The sequence below is a fragment of the Populus nigra genome, chromosome 2 (assembly GCF_951802175.1).
Source record: "Populus nigra chromosome 2, ddPopNigr1.1, whole genome shotgun sequence".
In the NCBI taxonomy this organism is placed as follows: Eukaryota; Viridiplantae; Streptophyta; class Magnoliopsida; order Malpighiales; family Salicaceae; genus Populus; species Populus nigra.
Window position 1 is genome coordinate 45,656,533 of NC_084853.1, and position 19,256 is coordinate 45,675,788.

At 33.4% G+C, this 19,256-nt stretch overlaps 3 protein-coding genes across 3 annotated transcripts; 2 read left to right on the forward strand and 1 right to left on the reverse strand.

Moving 5' to 3' along the window:
* Window positions 1-293: 293 nt before the first annotated feature.
* LOC133681768 (probable dolichyl pyrophosphate Glc1Man9GlcNAc2 alpha-1,3-glucosyltransferase) lies at window positions 294-4,206 on the reverse strand. Its single transcript, XM_062104899.1, has 4 exons — window positions 3,314-4,206; window positions 2,246-2,452; window positions 1,583-1,820; window positions 294-939 (listed from the first exon to the last, which is right to left on the reverse strand). Exons 1-4 carry the CDS (start codon window positions 4,061-4,063, stop codon window positions 533-535), a joined length of 1,602 nt encoding a protein of 533 aa, XP_061960883.1. The 5' UTR covers window positions 4,064-4,206; the 3' UTR covers window positions 294-532.
* Window positions 4,207-5,750: 1,544 nt separating this feature from the next.
* Window positions 5,751-9,717, forward strand: LOC133682830 (ATP synthase subunit delta', mitochondrial-like). Its single transcript, XM_062106360.1, has 2 exons — window positions 5,751-6,147; window positions 9,192-9,717. The coding sequence occupies exons 1-2, from the start codon at window positions 5,896-5,898 to the stop codon at window positions 9,534-9,536; spliced, it is 597 nt and encodes a 198-aa protein (XP_061962344.1). The 5' UTR covers window positions 5,751-5,895; the 3' UTR covers window positions 9,537-9,717.
* A 5,125-nt stretch (window positions 9,718-14,842) lies between these two features.
* LOC133681749 (FCS-Like Zinc finger 3) lies at window positions 14,843-15,812 on the forward strand. Its single transcript, XM_062104875.1, has 2 exons — window positions 14,843-15,085; window positions 15,282-15,812. The coding sequence occupies exons 1-2, from the start codon at window positions 14,979-14,981 to the stop codon at window positions 15,457-15,459; spliced, it is 285 nt and encodes a 94-aa protein (XP_061960859.1). The 5' UTR covers window positions 14,843-14,978; the 3' UTR covers window positions 15,460-15,812.
* Window positions 15,813-19,256: the final 3,444 nt, after the last annotated feature.

Sequence of the window (19,256 nt, forward strand, 5' to 3'; positions counted from 1 at the left end):
AAATTTTGTCATTTTAAAACAAAAAAAAAATCATAATATATACCCTCCATCTCAACCATCTGTCTTTTTATCTTGAGATATAGTAACCAAATGTTATCCTAAAAACTAAGTTAAAAAGCTTGAGCTTATCATGCTCTAACATTTTACAAAATCCCATGAAATCATCCGGCAACCTCCCTCTACAAGTTTAAGGTAGTGTTTGTAATTACAGTGAATAATAATTTTTAAAGTATTTTTTATTTTAAAATATTTTTTTTATTTATAATACTAGCACATTTAAACAATAACAAACATTAAAAAATATTAATTTAAATTAAAAAAAATATTTAAAAAATATTGAACCGTGCCTAAAATTTTTCAAACCACATTGTACAAATACCGACACAGGCTCCGAGTCAACGAGAAACAGGGTAACCTTGAGAGACTCTACGCTAGTCAAAGTTAGTATACATTCCAACACGATGCAAGTTTTCTAATAGAAACACTGAAGTGTTAAGTCACAAAACTTGCTGTCTACTTGAGGGATCATGAGTCAGGTGGACGCCATAATCTGTCTTAGCTGCCATATCCATGAGTACATAATTTCCAGTGCACAGTATATAGAAATTAATAGAAGTGGTACAAAAGGAAGCTCATCTCCGAGAAGGTAAGGGTGCAGAAACTGACCCCAAATCTCAACAACCAGCAGACCAAACAGGTAACACCTTCCAATCCATCCGATATGGAATCCTCCTTTTTCGACAGCATCACTGGAACTTCCCTTCAAACCCACCTGTCTGTCTGTTTTCTTTGCTGAAACTACTGCTCTGGCTGTTGCATCCTTGGTGAATAGTGCAGAAAAGTTCTGCCACATCAGAACTGAATGTAACAGCAGCAACAGCACTTTGATTGGATACTCTTGGGCTTCATATAGAAGGGGAAACAACGAGTAGCAAGACACTGCATTAGACATAAAGAAGCATGAACGGAATCAGTACATAAAAACGGAAAGCACGAACCGACAATTGCAATTGAAATTGAAACCACTCTAAATTTGGCTGACCCTGCTTCATGCTCGCATTTTCTCATGCTCAAAATTAATTTCCCTTGATTTAGTCAGTTAGCCCGTTCAAAAATGCATTTAGTCTGTTAAAAAAAAGGTCTTTCTGCAATTACAACACTGACAAACAACACAAACAGAATTAGATTTCATGCTTGTTCAGGATTTGTTCTTGCGGAAGCCTTCTCATTTTCATCTTGTATTGGCTGCTCTTAGCAAATAATCTGAGCAAACAAAAACCAAACAACAAACATATCCTCTAAAACAGGAGAAGCTAGAGGAATTTACCTAAGTGCAACGAAATATGCCTGCACAAGCAAGTGTGATGTTTTGGGGTTTGGACAATGGGTTTACAGGGTATGGGAATTCAACCTTTCCAGTACATACAGAAGTTTGGAATTCAATCCAAAAAAAAATCCCATATAACTGCTTAAATTTCCAAACCCAATTCTACCACAATTGCCTCAAATCTCTCATATAATTATTGCTACCATGACCATGTTTATTTAGAAAGTTTTGAAAATAATGTACAATTCAGCATACCTATAGAAAGCAAGAAATAATGCCTTGCATCCTCCAAACTGTTTCCTGCGACAATTGCCAAAGGGATGACAAAGTGGAGTGATGCTTTTTCATGAACATGCCACCCAAACAAAAAGCCACACATATAAGCATAAGCTATCCATCTAGCGACTGATCGTGGCTGAGGATTCTTCCAGACCTTGATAAGACATGGAGATAAGGCAAGCAGGACCATAATGAATGTAGTCAAGGGGGTGACCTGCCATGTGATTAACTTTAGATATATGAAATTACATCTAGCAGCAGCTAGAAAATAAAATAAGAAAAATAACCAAATTAACCATGTTCTAGAGTTAAAATCAATCTCCTAGTACTGTAAATAAAATCATTATTTAATCAATTCAAATATGTTCGACAGAACTGTTCATCCTGTAGGCATGCCATGGATGACGAAGATGGGAGCATGTCAGCTTCTTCCATTGCCAGGTCATATTTTTCCAAATCACGCAAGAATCAATTATACAATATAGCTGAGCTGATGCTGATTCGTGAATGATAAGAGCCACCAACTTGTTCAAATCAATTTTAAGAAATGAAGCACCTTGCTAGATATATGGCATCATGTTACTTGGGGTTAATGACATCAACATCGTTTCCATCGTCAAGAATATTCTGCAAAATTACCTGAGGCAGTATAGCAAATGGTGATGAATCCCCTACTAGCCCACCAGTGAAAGAGGCTGCCGGTACCGGGATGTTCAGCCCAAGTTTTTTGAGTAGGAAAGCAAGCCCTTTATCTAATATGATGTAAAACACCCAAAAGTTTGGGGCCCAGTATGCATGGCAAAGTCCCCTTCCAAAAGGAAACATGCGGCTGATGACTTGTTGCATCTGCAAAGTATTAGTTATATAATGAATACGCTAAGCAGAAGTAATACAAGAAATAGTTTATGACTTTCAGCAGTTAGTTATAGCAGAAGTAATACAAGAAATAGTTTATGACTTTCAGCAGTTAGTTATCGACTGTCAACTGCTTACCATAAACCTACAAAGATCACTTGTTCAGAAGTCAATTGAGTGCACAATAATAACACAGGAAACAACTTAAATATGTTGATAAAAGCACCGTGTCTACCACCAAGATGCTAGTCGCTGCATATTCAAAACATCAGTGACAGCAGTTTAAATTTGCCGAGTTTGTTAGAATCTCTTCTGATAGCTCAAGCAAGTAATTGTCAAGTGTGTGCATTAGGAATACAGATTGAATAAGCCTAACAGTGGAGTGGATGTATAAACTCCATCTTCATTTCAGTGCTTATACATACGAACAAATGCAAGTGGTCTTTTTAGCAAATCCTCATCTTCAACCATGTTTGATCACAAACAAAATTTATGATGATTTCACATTAAGATACAATCAAACACCACCACAAGTTGTGGCTTGATGGTACCCAGATAGCTCATTGAGCATGTCCTGTGTTCGAGTCGTGAAAGGCTCTTGGGTATGGGATGGTGGGGTTTGGGATCATAAAACCTTTAGGTCTCCTAGATACCAAAAAAGGAAAGAAAGAAAGAAAGAAACAATCAAACAAAATGTGACATAAGAACCACAAAAATTGTAACAACAATATAACTGCACCAGTCTCTCACTCTCTCTAACAGTTATACCAGGGTATGAAAACAGCTATAAAAACAATATCTGGTGTTGACTAAATTCTTACAAGAACTAGAATCATAGGAACCAGGAATTACCTGCCCGAGATAAACAAAGGGACCATAAGCAGCAGCAAAAACAGCAACAACAACAGCTCCCAAAACCGAAATCCTCCAGAAACCCTTAACAAATCCTTTCCAACAATAATGCCTCAACAAATAAACAAAATAAACAGGAGCGGCCACAGCAAACAAATGCTTAAAACACAACAAAACAGCAAAAATGAACCCACCCATCAAATCCCTCCCCTCCATCAAATACGAAATCGACATCATCAACAACCCTAGCAGGAACCCATTATACTGAAAATGCATGTGATCTACAATCACTAGCCCAGGTGACCAAACAACCAAAACCCACATCAAAACTCTCTCTTTAAACCCCATAGAAAAATTCTTGCTCAATCTATAAACCCCATATAAAAGAACTAAATCACACACAATCACACTCAATCTCTGAAATAAAACCACACTCTCTGCCTTATAATCGAGTCCCTTTTCAAGGTCTACAATTTTTGGGTCAACTAAGTGAGCAAAAAAGGAGATGATGTATTCAAAATAAGCAAAGAAAGGTGGGTAATCAAGAGTCCAAGGACTGGTTTTGTCAATGTACCATTGATCGAGAGGGAGTGAATGTGTTATAGCTAGCCAGTTTCTATGGACCTCAAAATCCGTGCTATGGTATGATGGCATTAATAGGAGTTTTACACATGTTGATACGCCAAAGAACCATAAGAGATTTGAGGTTGTTGATGTCTTGTTTTTTTCAGGTTTTCTTTGATCTTCCATTGAAGACAGAAACTGGGACACGAAGACAGGAACTCGATATGATTGTGTTCTTTTTAGCTAGCAGGTCTTTCTTCATTTCTTTTCTTATTTTTTCCCCTGAACTGAATCCATTGCATGGATGGGCTGTTGAGTGTTTTACGACAAATTAATTTCATTTCAAGACAACCCAAACGCCTTATGAAATACAGAGTAGTTTTAAACTGGGCCTTGGAATTCATTCAACCTGTGCTTGGCAGGGCCTAGAAGCTATCAAATGGATTATAGCAGTGCCAAGCGACCTGGGCGATATTTTGAAATTTATTTTTATTTAATTATGTAATGATTAAAATAGATATTTATAACAAAATAACTGTAATTTTTAATTAAAATTTCATTTTTTATTCATAGTTTTTTTAAAATATATATATTTTTATTGACAATGTGATTCTTTTAAATAAAAACAAAAAAAAAACTAAAATAAACAACCTTCAAGCCGGAGGGGTTTTGAAAATAAACTCATTTTTTATGATTGATAAATCAAAATCTGAGTTTTTAAAATTTTAAAATATAAATTTTAACTAGTTTTCATATTAAAATAAATTCACATAATCTTAAAAACTTTAATAAACATATGTTTTTTTATTAAAAAAACTTGTGACTCAAGCCATTAAAACCAAAATACATAATCTGAATTCTTCATCAATTAAATATCTAATGATGGAATTAAAAAAAATTACACAGGAGGATTTAAGAAACATAACAATTAAAAAAATAAGGGTCAAAATTAAAATACAAAATAATTTTTATATTTAATTAATAAGTGAAATTAAAAAATAAAATGTAGTGCAAGTATAGAGAAGTTCAAAAGTAATGAGTTGACATATAAAAAGAGATTGTAATTGAACAATAAAATAAACAATATAATAACTTTTGTAAAATGATTGAGGAAAAAAAATAGAAATCAAAATAATAAGGACTAGATTGAAAAATACAATACTATTAATTTGAATTAAATAATGAATTTGAAACCCACGAAAACTTTTATAGAAAAGCTAATGAAAAAAATTAAAAATCCAATGAATGAGAATCATAGTTGAAGTATAAAATTAAAAACAAATAAAACCTATACAAAAAAACTAAGACAACGAATTAGAAATAACAAATAATAATTGAAGTTGAAATATCAACAACTAAGAGGGTTAAATTATATTTTTTTTAGAAGAGAAAAAATATGAAAAAAATAAAAAAGATCTAATGACACATAAAGTGATTACTAATAAAGACACGTTGCACAAATAGAAAGAGAATAGGATATGGTAGCTTTTTCAATGACATGGTAAATTAGCAAATATCACATGCGCCGCTTGAAGAACGCGAGCACCTTTTACGCACTTATGAGTGCAATACATGCATGTCTATTATTGTTGTTAAAATTGTATTTATAAAAATTTTGATTTTTTTTTTCTTAAAATGAATATTTTTTTATGTTTTTAAATTATTTTGATGTGTTGATATCAACAATAATTTTTTTAAAAAATACTTTATTTTAATATATTTTTAAATAAAAAATATTTTAAACCATAACTGTTATTATAATCCAAAACTGAATCTTTTTACCATGCAATTAAGATATAATTTATTTTTTATAAGGATAAATAAGCTATGCGAAAATTCCACACGAACGAATGTTAACTAATTAACAAAACCAAACAGGCCCAACAAAACACCCCGAGCCCGTAATTTATCCCCACCACCCCGTCTCTCATTTCCACTGCAACCCCACGAAAACACCACCGCACCACCCCTCAACTCCGACCTTGCAATAGCCGAGCGACCCTTCAAGAACAGCAACCATGTTTCGCCGAGCCACAACCGGAATCTTAGCCCGAATCATTCGGGCTCGACTCTTCTCCACTGGCCTCCCAGCAGCACAAACCATTGACTCAACATTTGCGGAGGCGTGGAAAAAAGTGGCACCAAACTTGGACCCACCAAAGACTCCACTTTCTTTCATGCAACCTCGGCCTCCTACTCCTTCTGCTATCCCTTCTAAGCTCACTGTTAACTTCGTACTTCCTTATGCTTCTGAGATTTCTGGTAAAGAGGTGCGTATTTTTTCCATCCGGGGTTAAAAATGTGTGCTTTTTGTTTGGTTGTTGATAAATTTGGTGATTTTGACGCATTTTGGAATCTGTGGCTGGTTGGATTTTGATGTGATCCGAAGCAATTTTTCTATATTGCAGTGATTGAGAGAATGTTGATGATAAAATAAGGTGCCTTTTCCCCTTATCCGGGCTTAAAGATGCATGCCGTTTTCTTGGTTTCTTCATAAATCTGGTGAATTTGATGCATTTTGGAATTTGTGTTTATGTGGTGGAGCCTGCATTTTTGGTTTTGGAAATTGCCCATTTTCTGGTTGTTTGGATCTCGATATGATTCGAAGCATTCTACTACTGAAGTAATCGAGTCAATATTTTTTATAAAATAAGATAACTGGGGATTAGCGTTTGCTCTAGATTTTATACCAGTGCATTGTGTAGGTGTAAAATACAGGAGGCTGAGATTCGTATGGCTCTAGGGACTTGCAGGGTGTGCATTTTGTTTTTTAAGATATCAATGGTTTGCAAGATTTCTTTTAGCATTGTGAAATTCTTGCTTTTGCTGATCGTTGCTGATATATTATTGGGTTGAAGATGGGATATATTACGTCTGCAGCTTAGTTACACCCTAGAATCAACTCTAACAAGATTCACTAGTGTTTCACATCCTATTTGTGTTGATCATGTCCTAGGGAAAGGCATGCCAATGATCCTGCTATTTATCATGTCTGAAAAAGTGGAACCATGCCATAATGATTGGATTGAAACTGAAATTGATAGGAACATTGCACACAACAATAGAAGTTCACGAAAAGGATATATTTCTGATGTTCCATAGTTTATGAAGTTTGAAAATTAGTATTTTCATGTATATCATCTCATACTTAGGAGAGCTCCTTTGGTCTTGAAAATGTATTTTGTGATTGTTTGGACAGGCTTGAGGACGCGTCTTTAATGATAACTCTCAACAATAAATATTTTCATTCCCAAGAAACAGAATGATTGTCAGTGGGTATGACTAGCTAGGTTATTGTGTTTCTATCAGCTTTGAAACAAACTGTTGAAGAACTGGTTGGGACCAGTTGCTTCATTCTCCAAGCTTACTAACTGAATCTTACTTCATGCTCTCCGGACACTTTGTGGCCAAATATTCCAAGCACATGAATCTAGGCCACGTGATTTACACTTCTGTATGTGCTTTGATCTCATTTTTTAGTTTGTTTTGTCTTGAAGCATCGAAGATTGATTTGAAGCTACATAATCTATTACATCTTCCTAGGATCTCCAATCTTTGTTTGCAACCAAAACTGGCAAATTAATTGTGTATTTTTCTGACTGAACTCTGAATAAAATCCACGCAAGTGCATACTTCATACATGTTTCTGCAGGAATTTTTGGCATGTTTCGATCATGTTGCTGCTCCACCTGTTATTGTCACATGAATATTTATGGTCAGTTAACGCAATTTTCTTTTTCATTGAACATCAGCTTATGCCTCCCAAGCTTAATGCATGCATTTATCTTCTCTTTTCTTCTTGTAGCTTATAATTGCACTGCTGGGAACCTACAAAAAATAATAGACTTTGTTGTACGAAATTCTTTTTTGCTGTGAGGAAGCCTGTCATCCTTAGATCTTAATTTATCTCCTTGCCATTATTGTCATCATTTCTTTGAGTGTGTTTTTTGCCTTTTTAATCCTAGGTGCTCATGGAGCTCCTTTTCAGTCCTCTTCCATGATTGTTTTATTCCAGTTCCTTTTGCACATAGGTCTCATTTAGGAACAAGGTAGAAACCGTGCTTCCCAAAAAAAAAAATTTTTTTGCTTAAAATCATTTTTTTATGTTTTTAGATTGTTTTAATGTGCTGATGTCAAAAATAAATTTTAAAAAATAAAAAAATATATTATTTTGATGCATTTCCTAGCGAAAAAAACTTTGAAAAACAACCGCTACTACACTCCCAAACACCCTCTATTGAAAACCTGACAAATTTAATAGAGTTCAAATTGATAAATAATTTCTATTTTTTGCTCCTTTTTTAAACAACCAAGATTATATCTTAGCGGTAAAAGAGTGCTTGAATTTTACTTTCTTTTCAAAATTTGAAAACCAAAATTGCAGCTTAAGTATGTTTGGAGATCATTTCCTGTTCATGATAGATTGTGCATTTCCTGTTCATGATAGATTGTGCTTTTCCTTCAGCTCTGAAAGACATGCCTTCTGGTTTTTGGATTCTTCCATCTGACCTTGAATAGCAGATAAAGATACGGTAATATTCGAAAAGTAGGACTCTGCCTTGCTCATATTCCAATAATGGGTGGGGAAATACCCCGTTTCCAACCCTAGGCTTGTCAGGAATTATTCTTTCTGTTAGTGAGGAAAAGAGCTGGTCATCTGATCCTTTATTTGACAGAGAATTTGAAATTTGAACTTGGTTCAGTGGGTAGGACCACAGGAGCAACTTTATTAAAGCATTTTTCTTGTTTTTGCCATGCACACACACACAGAGGGGAGGGCGATAACCTCTCTGAGCTGCAAACTAAAAGGGTACTCAACTCTGCTGCATAGGACCATCTCTTATTTGCTATTATAGCGACACTATGCCACATCTTTTAGCTGTAGGGGATCCTTTCCTTTTCTGGCTATGTTAAGAGTACACAAAGTTATTTGTTGCAGAAGAGGGAATTGTTAATTGTGTTATTGTCTGAAAAGTTGGCTAGAAAATGAATGCTGCCATGTAGTATCGGTTTCTTATTGCAGCCCTTGGTTACCTGTTCCATGTTTGAGATGCTGTTTACAAATTACCTAGAAAAATAGAACTGTCCTGCTGTCCACCACAAAAAAAAAAAAAAACAAAAAAAAAACATCAGCCTGATTTTGGTGTGCTTACATGGTTGCGCAATGTGTAGATGCCACCATGGGTATTTTCAAAAGCCTGAGCATGAGAGGATGAAAAATATTGATAGGCTATTGTCCTTAAGCTGAAATCAGGTAACTAAATGAACATTCCTGGCCATCAGAATTCTTACTTGCCTTGACATCTTTGTTCAGGTCGACATGGTCATAATTCCAGCATCAACTGGGCAGATGGGTGTTCTTCCAGGACATGTATCAACAATTACAGAATTGAAACCTGGGGTGCTATCAGTGCATGAAGGAAATGAAGTGAAGAAGTATTTTGTTAGCAGTGGCTTTGCATTCATCCATGCCAACTCGATTGCTGATATAGTTGCTGTTGAGGCTGCGCCCCTTGATCAAATTGACTCCAGCCTAGTTCAGAAGGGTCTCGCAGAGTTCAACCAGAAGCTAAGCTCGGCCTCAACTGACTTGGAGAAAGCTGAAGCTCAAATTGGAGTTGATGTGCATAGTGCTCTCAATGCTGCTCTCACAGGCTAGTTTTATGTTTGCGGTCCTTCAACGAGCCCCTTGATTTAGTCATGCTGCATGTTTTCTTTTTAAAGCCTGGCTTATTGACGTGCAAATTCATCACCTCAAGCTGAACATTGCTTTTCAACGTTTTTATTTCTCTACTTATTAGCTGAATGGGAAATTGGTGAATAATACGTGAATTGATTTATCTGGTGTTCAAAGAGTTGAACAGCATTGGTTCAGTAGTAGAAGACTCAAGAATAGTGCGTTGGAGCCCCTCCCAACACATGAAGAGGTGAAGTTAATGGCCTCCTTGGCCTTGTTTTGCTTACAAGTCAGGCAGGTTTGGCTCATCACCCTACCTCGTATGTTTCAGTAAGCATAAAAATTTAGTGATGCTTTTCGTGGGCTTCATATCTTCATGAGCTTGGATCATATCATGAGATGATATGATATTAAAAGGCCGAGAGGTCTTCTTTTGCCCGTAATAAAAAGCCGGTAAGCCGATGGTGATGCTTCCAGGCTCTTTAGTGAATGCTTCCATGCACTTTTTAACTGAAAACTTCTTATATTAAAAAAAGCCGAAGAACTTGAGAAAAAGAGACGCAAAAAAGCAAAAAGCAACGGTCACGTGGGCCACGGCATGACATGGAGCTTTTTGTCCATCAATAAAAGGAAAATAAATACAAAAGCAAAGTGGCTTTCCTTCCCAGCTTTTTCTCGTGCCGATTTCAGACCATAGAGCATGACTCAGACTCAGCCATATTGACTTGGTCTCGAGTCATCGCAGGAGCCTCTTCAAAACTAAATAAAATCACGGACAGAACTTATTTAAGTGCTGGCTTTCGACAAGTAAGGAAAGGGTATCAATAATCTTCTCGGATATCGTGTAATTATATTGGCCGTCCAAATTAAAAAATATTACAATTTTTTTATATTTAAAATATTAAAGACGATTCGGGTACACAAATAGGATTTTTTAATTTATAAAAAAAGACATTTTTTATACCATATTTTTAAATTTATAAACGATCCCTCTAGTGTAATTAACATACACTATAATTTTAATTGGATTATACTAGAAATTCTCTTTTTAAACTTTGATTAAAAAAATATATATGCTTTACATATTTTTTTTTAACTTTTTTTTTTTTTTCCAATTTCGCGATTACACAAATCTTAGCGAGGCCAAAAAAGCACTTCTGATGTGCAGCTTTCTGTAAAGCAATGAAAAGATAATAAAAATGGCACGGTGGCTTTCTCTGCCAGCTCCTTTTCCATGACAATGTAGTCCATAGAGAATGACTCGAATACATTGAGTTGGCATCGATTCATTGGAGGAACTTATTTAACAAGTTAATAGTGCTTTTGGGTCTGAAATAAGCTAGATATGCTGATGAAATGCAATAAAATTTAATGTAGTATATTGAAAATAAAAGATTATTATCTTTCTTATTTATTTTTCTATTAAGCACTTACAACAATATCTAAGTTTTTTATTTCTTCCTTTTCGGCATGTATAAAAAAGAGTTATGTTCTGTTTATAATCCACGCATTTTGCCAACAATTCATGTGCCCATGCTGGATTTATTTCTATGAAAAAAACATATAAAAGTTTTTATGTTTGATTCGGAAGAGAACATATTTGTAGATGCAAACAAGGAAATAGTCTCACAACAACGTATGATTATTAAACTCGGTTCGGCTCAACGAATCGATTCAAAATTTGATAAACTTAGCTTTTAACCTGGGCTGGGATATAAAAAAAATAACTTAGTAGATCAATTCATGATTTAATTAATCAAATAAATTTAATTTAATTTTTAAACAATATTTAAAACAACATTGCTTTATTTTCTTTTAAAAATTAAAATAAATTGACTCGAATAAACTTGATTAATAAGTTAAATCCATGTTGTTACAAGGGTCTGTTTGAGAGTGTGGTTACGGTTGCTTTTCATACTGAAATATATAAAAATAATGTTTTTTTATTTTTTTAAAAATTATTTTTGAGATAAACGCATCAAAACAATCCAAAATATAAAAAAATTAATTTTTAGCAAAAAAACAATGAAAATTTTTAAAAACACCGGTTGACTTACATTTTCAAACGCTCCCTTCATCATGACATGGAATTCGAATTTTCCAACACAAGTAAATACAACATGTAAAGATTGAATAATTGTTTAATTTCCTAGACAAATTCAACTCACATGTTGTTGAGATTCACTCGAAATAATCATATAGTAATTGACATCCAATCTAATAATCACATGCGAACTCAACCACCCCAGATCAAAACCTTGACCACACTCGTTTATTTTTTTTTATTTTTTTTTCTATCTTTAAATTAGAACCCTCATACCATTAATTTTTCCTGTCAGAATTTTGAATCCATGATGGGTTATATAGAATATAGATGCATGCCCGTTTCATCAGAACTTGTCTGTGGGCGAGGATGGCTTTTAAAAACATGTTTCGTGGAACCTGGCCGTCCTCTGACTCTTGTCATTGGCTCCCTCGTAACTTAGGTTAATATATCATTTTCATTTTTTTTATGTTCAAACAATGTTTTTTAAATAAAAAAATCAACTAGTGTCTTAACATGGTTAAGAATGATCAGGTCAATTGTATCACATCAAATAACATATTCTTGTTTTTAATGAAATATTAATCAAATCAATTTTTAAATTCACCTATTAAGTCAAATTAAATTCAATAATTATATTTAAATTTTCTTGAGCTTTTGCAGCTATCTATCAGTAAAATTTTAATATTTTTTCCCTTTTTTTCTTTACCTATTACAGTACCGTTTGAGAACGTGAAGCAAATCATATTTTATAAAAAAATAATTTTTTTATATATCTTGAATTATTTTGATGGACAAATTTTAAAAATAAATTTAAAAAATTAAAAAATATATTTTAATATAAAAAACACTTTAAAAATAATCACAATTACACTTTTAAAAAGTATTACTTCTCAAATTTTCCTCACATGTCTCGCCTTGATAGGTGTACATGACATGTCCTAGTATAATATTTTTTTCATTATTTTAACCAGATATACTCGCTGAATTATTAAATCCGTACAAAAACTATTGTAATCATTGACAAGATCATGAGTCACTAGTTCAGAGTCCAGAAACCCTCATCTAAAAGGATTTTGTTAATTCTTTCACCATAAAAGAATGGTTATAGTTGATTTTAATGATATAAAAAAAAGTTCATGCGCACGGGGCAGTAAAATTGACATTAAATAGGTTGAATGTACAATTAAATTAAAAATTATCAAATTAAATTTATTTTTTTACACTTTCACACTACTTCCAATCACTTTACATTCCAAGTATATCCACACTGTTAATCTGAGAATGAGGGTCAGAGGGTCAATTACTGTTGTACTTGCTGTTTTTTTATGACAAAAAATTTATTCACCTAAAAAAAATCACAATTATTAAACTTGGCTCCCACTAAAACTGGGTTAAAAGTTAAAATTTAATTTATTTAATCTGATTGATGTAACAAGTAATTTTATAACTATGTTAATACCAGATTTAATTTTAAAAAACATTAAACAAGAAAATATCTTTTTAAGTTTTTTTATAAAAATTAAAATAGCATCATCTTAATATTAATATACATTAATTCTTTTAATGTATAACATAAATCTAAACCGAGTTTAGATTAATTCTTTTAACTACAAAGAATTATATTTAAGGCGGAGTTTAATAACATATACATACATATATATATATATATAATAATTTTAAAATACAATAAAAATTAAAATATGAACAACTTTCCGCACTCATGTACTCCTCACCAATTTTGATAAGCAAACACCACATGTCCAAATTGAATTACTCTTTTAAGAAATTCAACTTGAGAAATATTAAAATACACACACAAAACCATCACAATAATTGAGAAACCAATCCAAGAACACATAAACTCAACCTTTCTAGATCACAGCCTCACCAGTCATTTTATGTTCTTGCTCCGACTTGCAGGGAAACCCAAAGTGGCACCACCCCTCAATAATGGAGCCTCTATCATGGCACAATCTTCACCGTTGATTTAGATGACCTTGAGAACATACAAGTAAGGCAAATTTCTTTTTATAATAACGTGCCACGTACCATGGTGCATTATGATATGTTCTGCGCTGGATACACATACAGCGCGCACGTGTACAGAGTAACGTCAGGGAGGCAATTGCCCGTTGCACACGGGCAGCTGCTGTGGGCCCGAAAGACATGGACCCTAGGAAGTCGAGCCAATTTGATGTTGCGTCCAGGTGGGGCCCTTTTAACATTTGTTGGTTTCTTGTGGGGCCGGTGTCTACGCAGCTCCTAGTTAACTTTATTGTTGTTTATTGGACGATGGGGCCTACTAACACTCGAGTCCTTGGTGGAAGAGAACGACTTGTGTAATGGATGTGGTCCCTGGTTTGTCTAGAGAAATCATGAGAAGTGCACACAACATGTATTACAATCTAGTCCTATGAGAATAATGAAATTATGCTTTCGTACCCTAATATTTTTTCGAATTTAAGTTTTAACGGATAGAAAATTCTCTAATAAGGTTTTAGTCTTAATGACCAAAATAATTTTTTATATATTTAAATAGGTGTTTTTTAAATTTTTTTTTTTATACATGTTTTTTTTTTAATTTAAACTCAAAATAATAAAAAAAATAATAACCTGTTTATTATTACATGGCATATACAACGTGCATAATTCAAAAGATTCATACATAAAATTATATTTAATAAAATTAATTTTGATAAATCACAAACATAAAATTATATACCATAACGTGCATGATTCAATTAATTCATGGAAGAAGAATATATTGTTATAATTATTTTTTTTAATCATTCACTCCCAACGTCTCTTGTCTGCGAGGACTCCTTTGAATGTTAATGTGTATATTTGGGATGAAAATAAATATATCACCATTAGTGGTTGTATTTAGAAATACGTAGAGAATAGGTACCAAATGTTTAAAAACTAAAAATAGAATCATTATGAAAACCAAAGTGTCTTTCAAGAAAGATGCATGCACCGTGACTAGCAGTAGCGGATTCAATACCACCACCGCAGCAGGGATTCAGGAAATCAGCCGCTGGTTTTTAAAACCAATAAAAGATATTTCCTCTACCGTAAACAAACTACAAAAATGAACAGCACATCTAGTCTATTTTGGACCAATCAAAATTCACCTAGGTTGTAATAAAGTAACAGACCACAATAATACATTACTCCTGCATGCACTAGATCGCACCAAGTCCACTCCCTGTCATTCTCTATATAAACTGGCAAGCTCCCACTTAGCGTTCTCCTCCTCTCTTCTTGCTTAGAGCTTACGGCTTTCCTCCGTACTTGCTTTTTTCCTCTACTTTCACTCCTACCCTTAAGGTTGAAAAAACTCTTTTGGTTTCTTCTTTGAAGTTAGAAAATCAATCATGTCTTACTACAGTGGTTGCTTGGATTCCCACAAGCCTCACTTTCTTGAAGCTTGTTTTCTCTGCCGGAAAACCCTCGGTCGCAACTCCGACATCTACATGTACAGGTTAGTTTTTATAATTCCTCTCCCTTCTCTCTAATGGGTTCTTGAAATTGTAAGAAGAGTTGCGAGTGGTAAGATAATATGTGAACTGTTTTTGCATCATATGGGCTCGGATCGCTAAGTGTTGTATTATATGCATGGGTAGGGCTTATGATTATTGATCTTGTTATGCTGACGGGGATTGAAAATTGTTATGCAGAGGGAACACACCATTCTGTAGCAAGGAGTGCAGGCAAGAACAAATAGAGATAGATCAATCTACGGAGAAGAAGAGCTGGAAAATGTCGTCCTCCTCTTCTAGATCTGTCAGAAAATCAGATCCTAAGGATTCTACCCCTAACAAGACTGTACGGACGGGCACAGTTGCTGTTGCTTAACAATCGAACAGAAGATTTTATATGAAAAGCAAATTAAATTTCCAATTTTGAGATGTAAGTCCCAGTTAAAAGAAAAAAACACAAAAAAAATAAAATTGTGGGAACTTATATGTCAATCTTGATCTGTAAAGGTGTGGTGGGTGTGGCTGTAATTTGGAGACTAGGCCAGGGAAGGAGAGTTGCCAGACCTACCATGGATTTTTGCTTTTGTTTCGGGGTTAATGTTTATAAGGGTTAAGAAGTTAAGGATTAATTGTATTACTTTGAAATGATCCTCTCTGCTCTTCTTTTTCTCCCATTTCTCCAGAAACATTTTGAGAAAGTTAATGAATCCAAGAACATTTTGGTGTTCATGTTTGTGAGTTTGGTTTGCTTCTGTTACATTAAGAGTATATTAAATTCAATTATTTCATGAATTACATACAAGGAAAATGATAATTCTGAACAAGCAATTAAATTAAATTAAGACTATATAATAATTTTAGGTAGGCCAAAATAATTCAGTGGACCTTTTCATGATAATAATTCAGAGGACCTAGCAATTATTGGCTTTGCTTTCATGTTTTTATTTGTAATTTCTCGCTGTTGGAGAATCATGAGCTGGTGAACCCAGTGGTGGCATTAATCAATGAAATAATCCGATGGTTATGGAACAGTTGAGATATTCTCTCTTTCGATTTCATTCGATGCGGAGGGATTTAATACTTTATTTCCCTCAAAATGAAATGGACCGTTATTTTGCTCCACAGAATGAAATCAATGTATGCTATCAATTTATCCGTCCTGGGATGCCTTGGATTTAAGGTAGTGTTTGGAATGTATTTAGGTTCTTTTTTAAAGTGTTGATAATTTTATTTTAAAATATTTATTTTTGTCATTAAAACTAAAAAAATAAATCTAAAGAAAACAAAGCTTCGAAATGTTTTACCTGTGACTTGCTATTCCTTTACTTCCTCTCCTTTCATTTGGTGAACTGATTGTAATCTTTTGGTGTTGAAAAATTGCTACTCTTTTCATTTGCCATTTTGGTAAAGAACACGTCTTGGCGTTTGCATTGAGATTAATCTTACACTTGTGAAATCCAATGGCATAAAAAAATGTTCCTTATAATTGTTGGGTTGACTAAATTGTCTACAAAATAAGCTTTAATTTTGGATAAATTGGGGAATTAACACCTAAAAAATAATTAAATGCCGAAATAAAATAGGATGAAAATATTTTAGCAAAATAGCACGGATTGAAGATATTACAGTTCAGAAACACAACATTTTAATAATGTTATGATCCATGTCAACCCTGCAATCGCAAGATATAAGTGTCGGCAGGACTAGTAAGCATGTATGTGTGACTCATGCTTAGCATGCTTATAGTAATGCTCACCCTAATCATCATTCAAATATGAACGCTCAACATAAACAGACGATCTACTACCTCGAGTGTGTGGCATCCCGTGCTATAGTACTTGTGATTGATGTGAAATTATATAAGTTTAATATGATTAAAAAAATTACCATAATATATCGTAACATGACCTAATAAATTATTACACATATGTTGGCGATTATGACATATTTTTCTATTATACCTCGTGTCATTGCACATGTCACACCTTTTACGTGCATGACCTTCTCTTATATCCATATCGTTGTGCAAACGAGTAATAACTATCAACAAATTGTGTGAAGTCCAAGTGATTTTCGGCACAACATGCAATAATATGTGAACATGGACGATAAAATGTTTGTCATTTATCACATGTGCATGTTCTATCATTCAATATGAATGCTCGTTTGACATTTTTCACAACACCCGATTTAATAGGGATGTGGACCTAAAAAACCTGTTCCTTGAGGTCAAATAACATTACAGTATGATCTTTTGATGTATCTCTGCTCGTTATTAATTCAAGCTGAATTGCTGGAGGCTAGAGTACTCCACTTCAAATGACATCACTAGCTTCATATCTCCGTTTGATCTAATAATCATTATATCTGTAAAATGTTAATTGCACCAGAGTAGAAATAGACATTGCATGAATATTTTTTAAAAACATAATTAAATTATTATAAAAGATTACTTGTCATGTTACCATACCAGTGACCACCGTCATAATATAAAGCTCATTTTTATTTTAGTTCCCTTTCAAGTCATTCTCTATATGATAGGTTCATGTTACATATTCTTTCACACCAAAAATCAAAATTGTATATGAAAGGTTCATAATACATCTTTATTAAATCTTGTTTGGTAGTTGGGTCTTTGAATTTATGGTTTAAGTTGCTAACAAAATATCTGGTACAACACTGATGATATCTTAAAGATTGACGTCAAATTTCTGCTACTTCATTCTTGATGCTTATATTTCTATCTCATATCATACATATACCAATTCTACCACCAATAACATATATTTGTAAACAAATGAAAAATGATCTTCAATTGTCATTATTTTCTTAATTAACAATTGCAAAGGCTAACAAGAATATCTCATTATTTGCATCAAAAGCAACTGCAATCAATAACTTTTCATTATATCGCCTATATAAATATGTCTTATTAACACTGATAAGTGGATTACAACACTTAAAACTTTTAATACAAGGTTCAAATAACCAAAAAACTCTCTAAAAAACCATTTTACTATCATCAAGATATCCTTTGTGTGTCAAATCAACAACTGTTCCAAAAGTTGATTCCTATGTTACCAACAACCTAGGAAATTTCTCAAAAGACTCTTCATATGAACTAAAAGGATACTCAATCACCTTCTGTTTTGTAACTCATGCTTTGTTATGTGATATTTTATATTTATAATGCAATTTCATTTCATCATGTATGCTTACAACCATCATTGAAAGATTATTCATTGCAGTGGTTGATATAGCATTAACAATAAGATTTGCATCAAGTTGATGGTGGTATTTTTAGACAAAGATTGCAGCACATGTGTGTGCCTCTTTTAACTTTACTATATCAAATGAATTCGATATTTTATGATATCCTTCATGCAAATAACACTTATATTCTGGTGCTTGCACGCATTATAATTGAATAAATATTGAGTTCGATTATTAAACTCAGTACTCAACCGAGTGTGTAATGTGTCACCGTCTAACAACATTAAATATTTTTACTGCTAAATGTTTGACCAACCTACAAATCAGACCCTCCTCGAATACGTATATGATTAAGTGCTCAGTCATGTGAAATAACAAAACTAAACCTAGAAGCATCTCCAAATTTAGAAACAAGAGGAATAATTTCATCATCAACAGTATCTTCATTATCACTAGGCTTATAATAGTCAAATCTATATTGATCAACAAAAAAATTGTCAAACATAATATCATCTATTCTTTGCAGCAAATCATCCACAATAAACTATTTTTACCTTGAACTACTGAATTTTAAGGACCAATAGAAGTTGGAACACATGGATTTTGGTCGACTATTCATATACAATATCATTATATTCAAATCATTTTGAATGAAAGAATCAATCATTATCTTAAAACTACAATCACATACAATCAGTACATGATAATATTGTTGTCCATCAATTTGACACTTCCAAGTTATTTCAACATCAACATCATTATAATTCCATCTAAGTCCATGACAAATAATTTCTTTCATTTCTACACACGACGTGCTTAAATTACCAGTTAACAACAAACTGCTCCCGTCATTGTATGTGATACTATCGTTCACCTTAGGAACAATATTTCCATTATAATGTGATAGTATAAATATGCTACTAGATATTAAAAAAAAAATCGGATTATAGTCAATTTAAC

What these genes read in the sequence shown, in the direction of transcription:
- LOC133681768 (XM_062104899.1), bottom strand. Translation starts at nt 4,063, where the DNA reads ATGGAAGATCAAAGAAAACCTGAAAAAAACAAGACATCAACAACCTCA. An exon ending in CATTTGCTATACTGCCTCAG is followed by an intron (nt 1,821 to 2,245) that starts GTAATTTTGCAG and finishes ATCACATGGCAG; the next exon opens with GTCACCCCCTTGACTACATT. An exon ending in TTATTTCTTGCTTTCTATAG is followed by an intron (nt 940 to 1,582) that starts GTATGCTGAATT and finishes TGTCTAATGCAG; the next exon opens with TGTCTTGCTACTCGTTGTTT.
- LOC133682830 (XM_062106360.1), top strand. Translation starts at nt 5,896, where the DNA reads ATGTTTCGCCGAGCCACAACCGGAATCTTAGCCCGAATCATTCGGGCT. An exon ending in CTGAGATTTCTGGTAAAGAG is followed by an intron (nt 6,148 to 9,191) that starts GTGCGTATTTTT and finishes ATCTTTGTTCAG; the next exon opens with GTCGACATGGTCATAATTCC.
- LOC133681749 (XM_062104875.1), top strand. Translation starts at nt 14,979, where the DNA reads ATGTCTTACTACAGTGGTTGCTTGGATTCCCACAAGCCTCACTTTCTT. An exon ending in TCCGACATCTACATGTACAG is followed by an intron (nt 15,086 to 15,281) that starts GTTAGTTTTTAT and finishes ATTGTTATGCAG; the next exon opens with AGGGAACACACCATTCTGTA.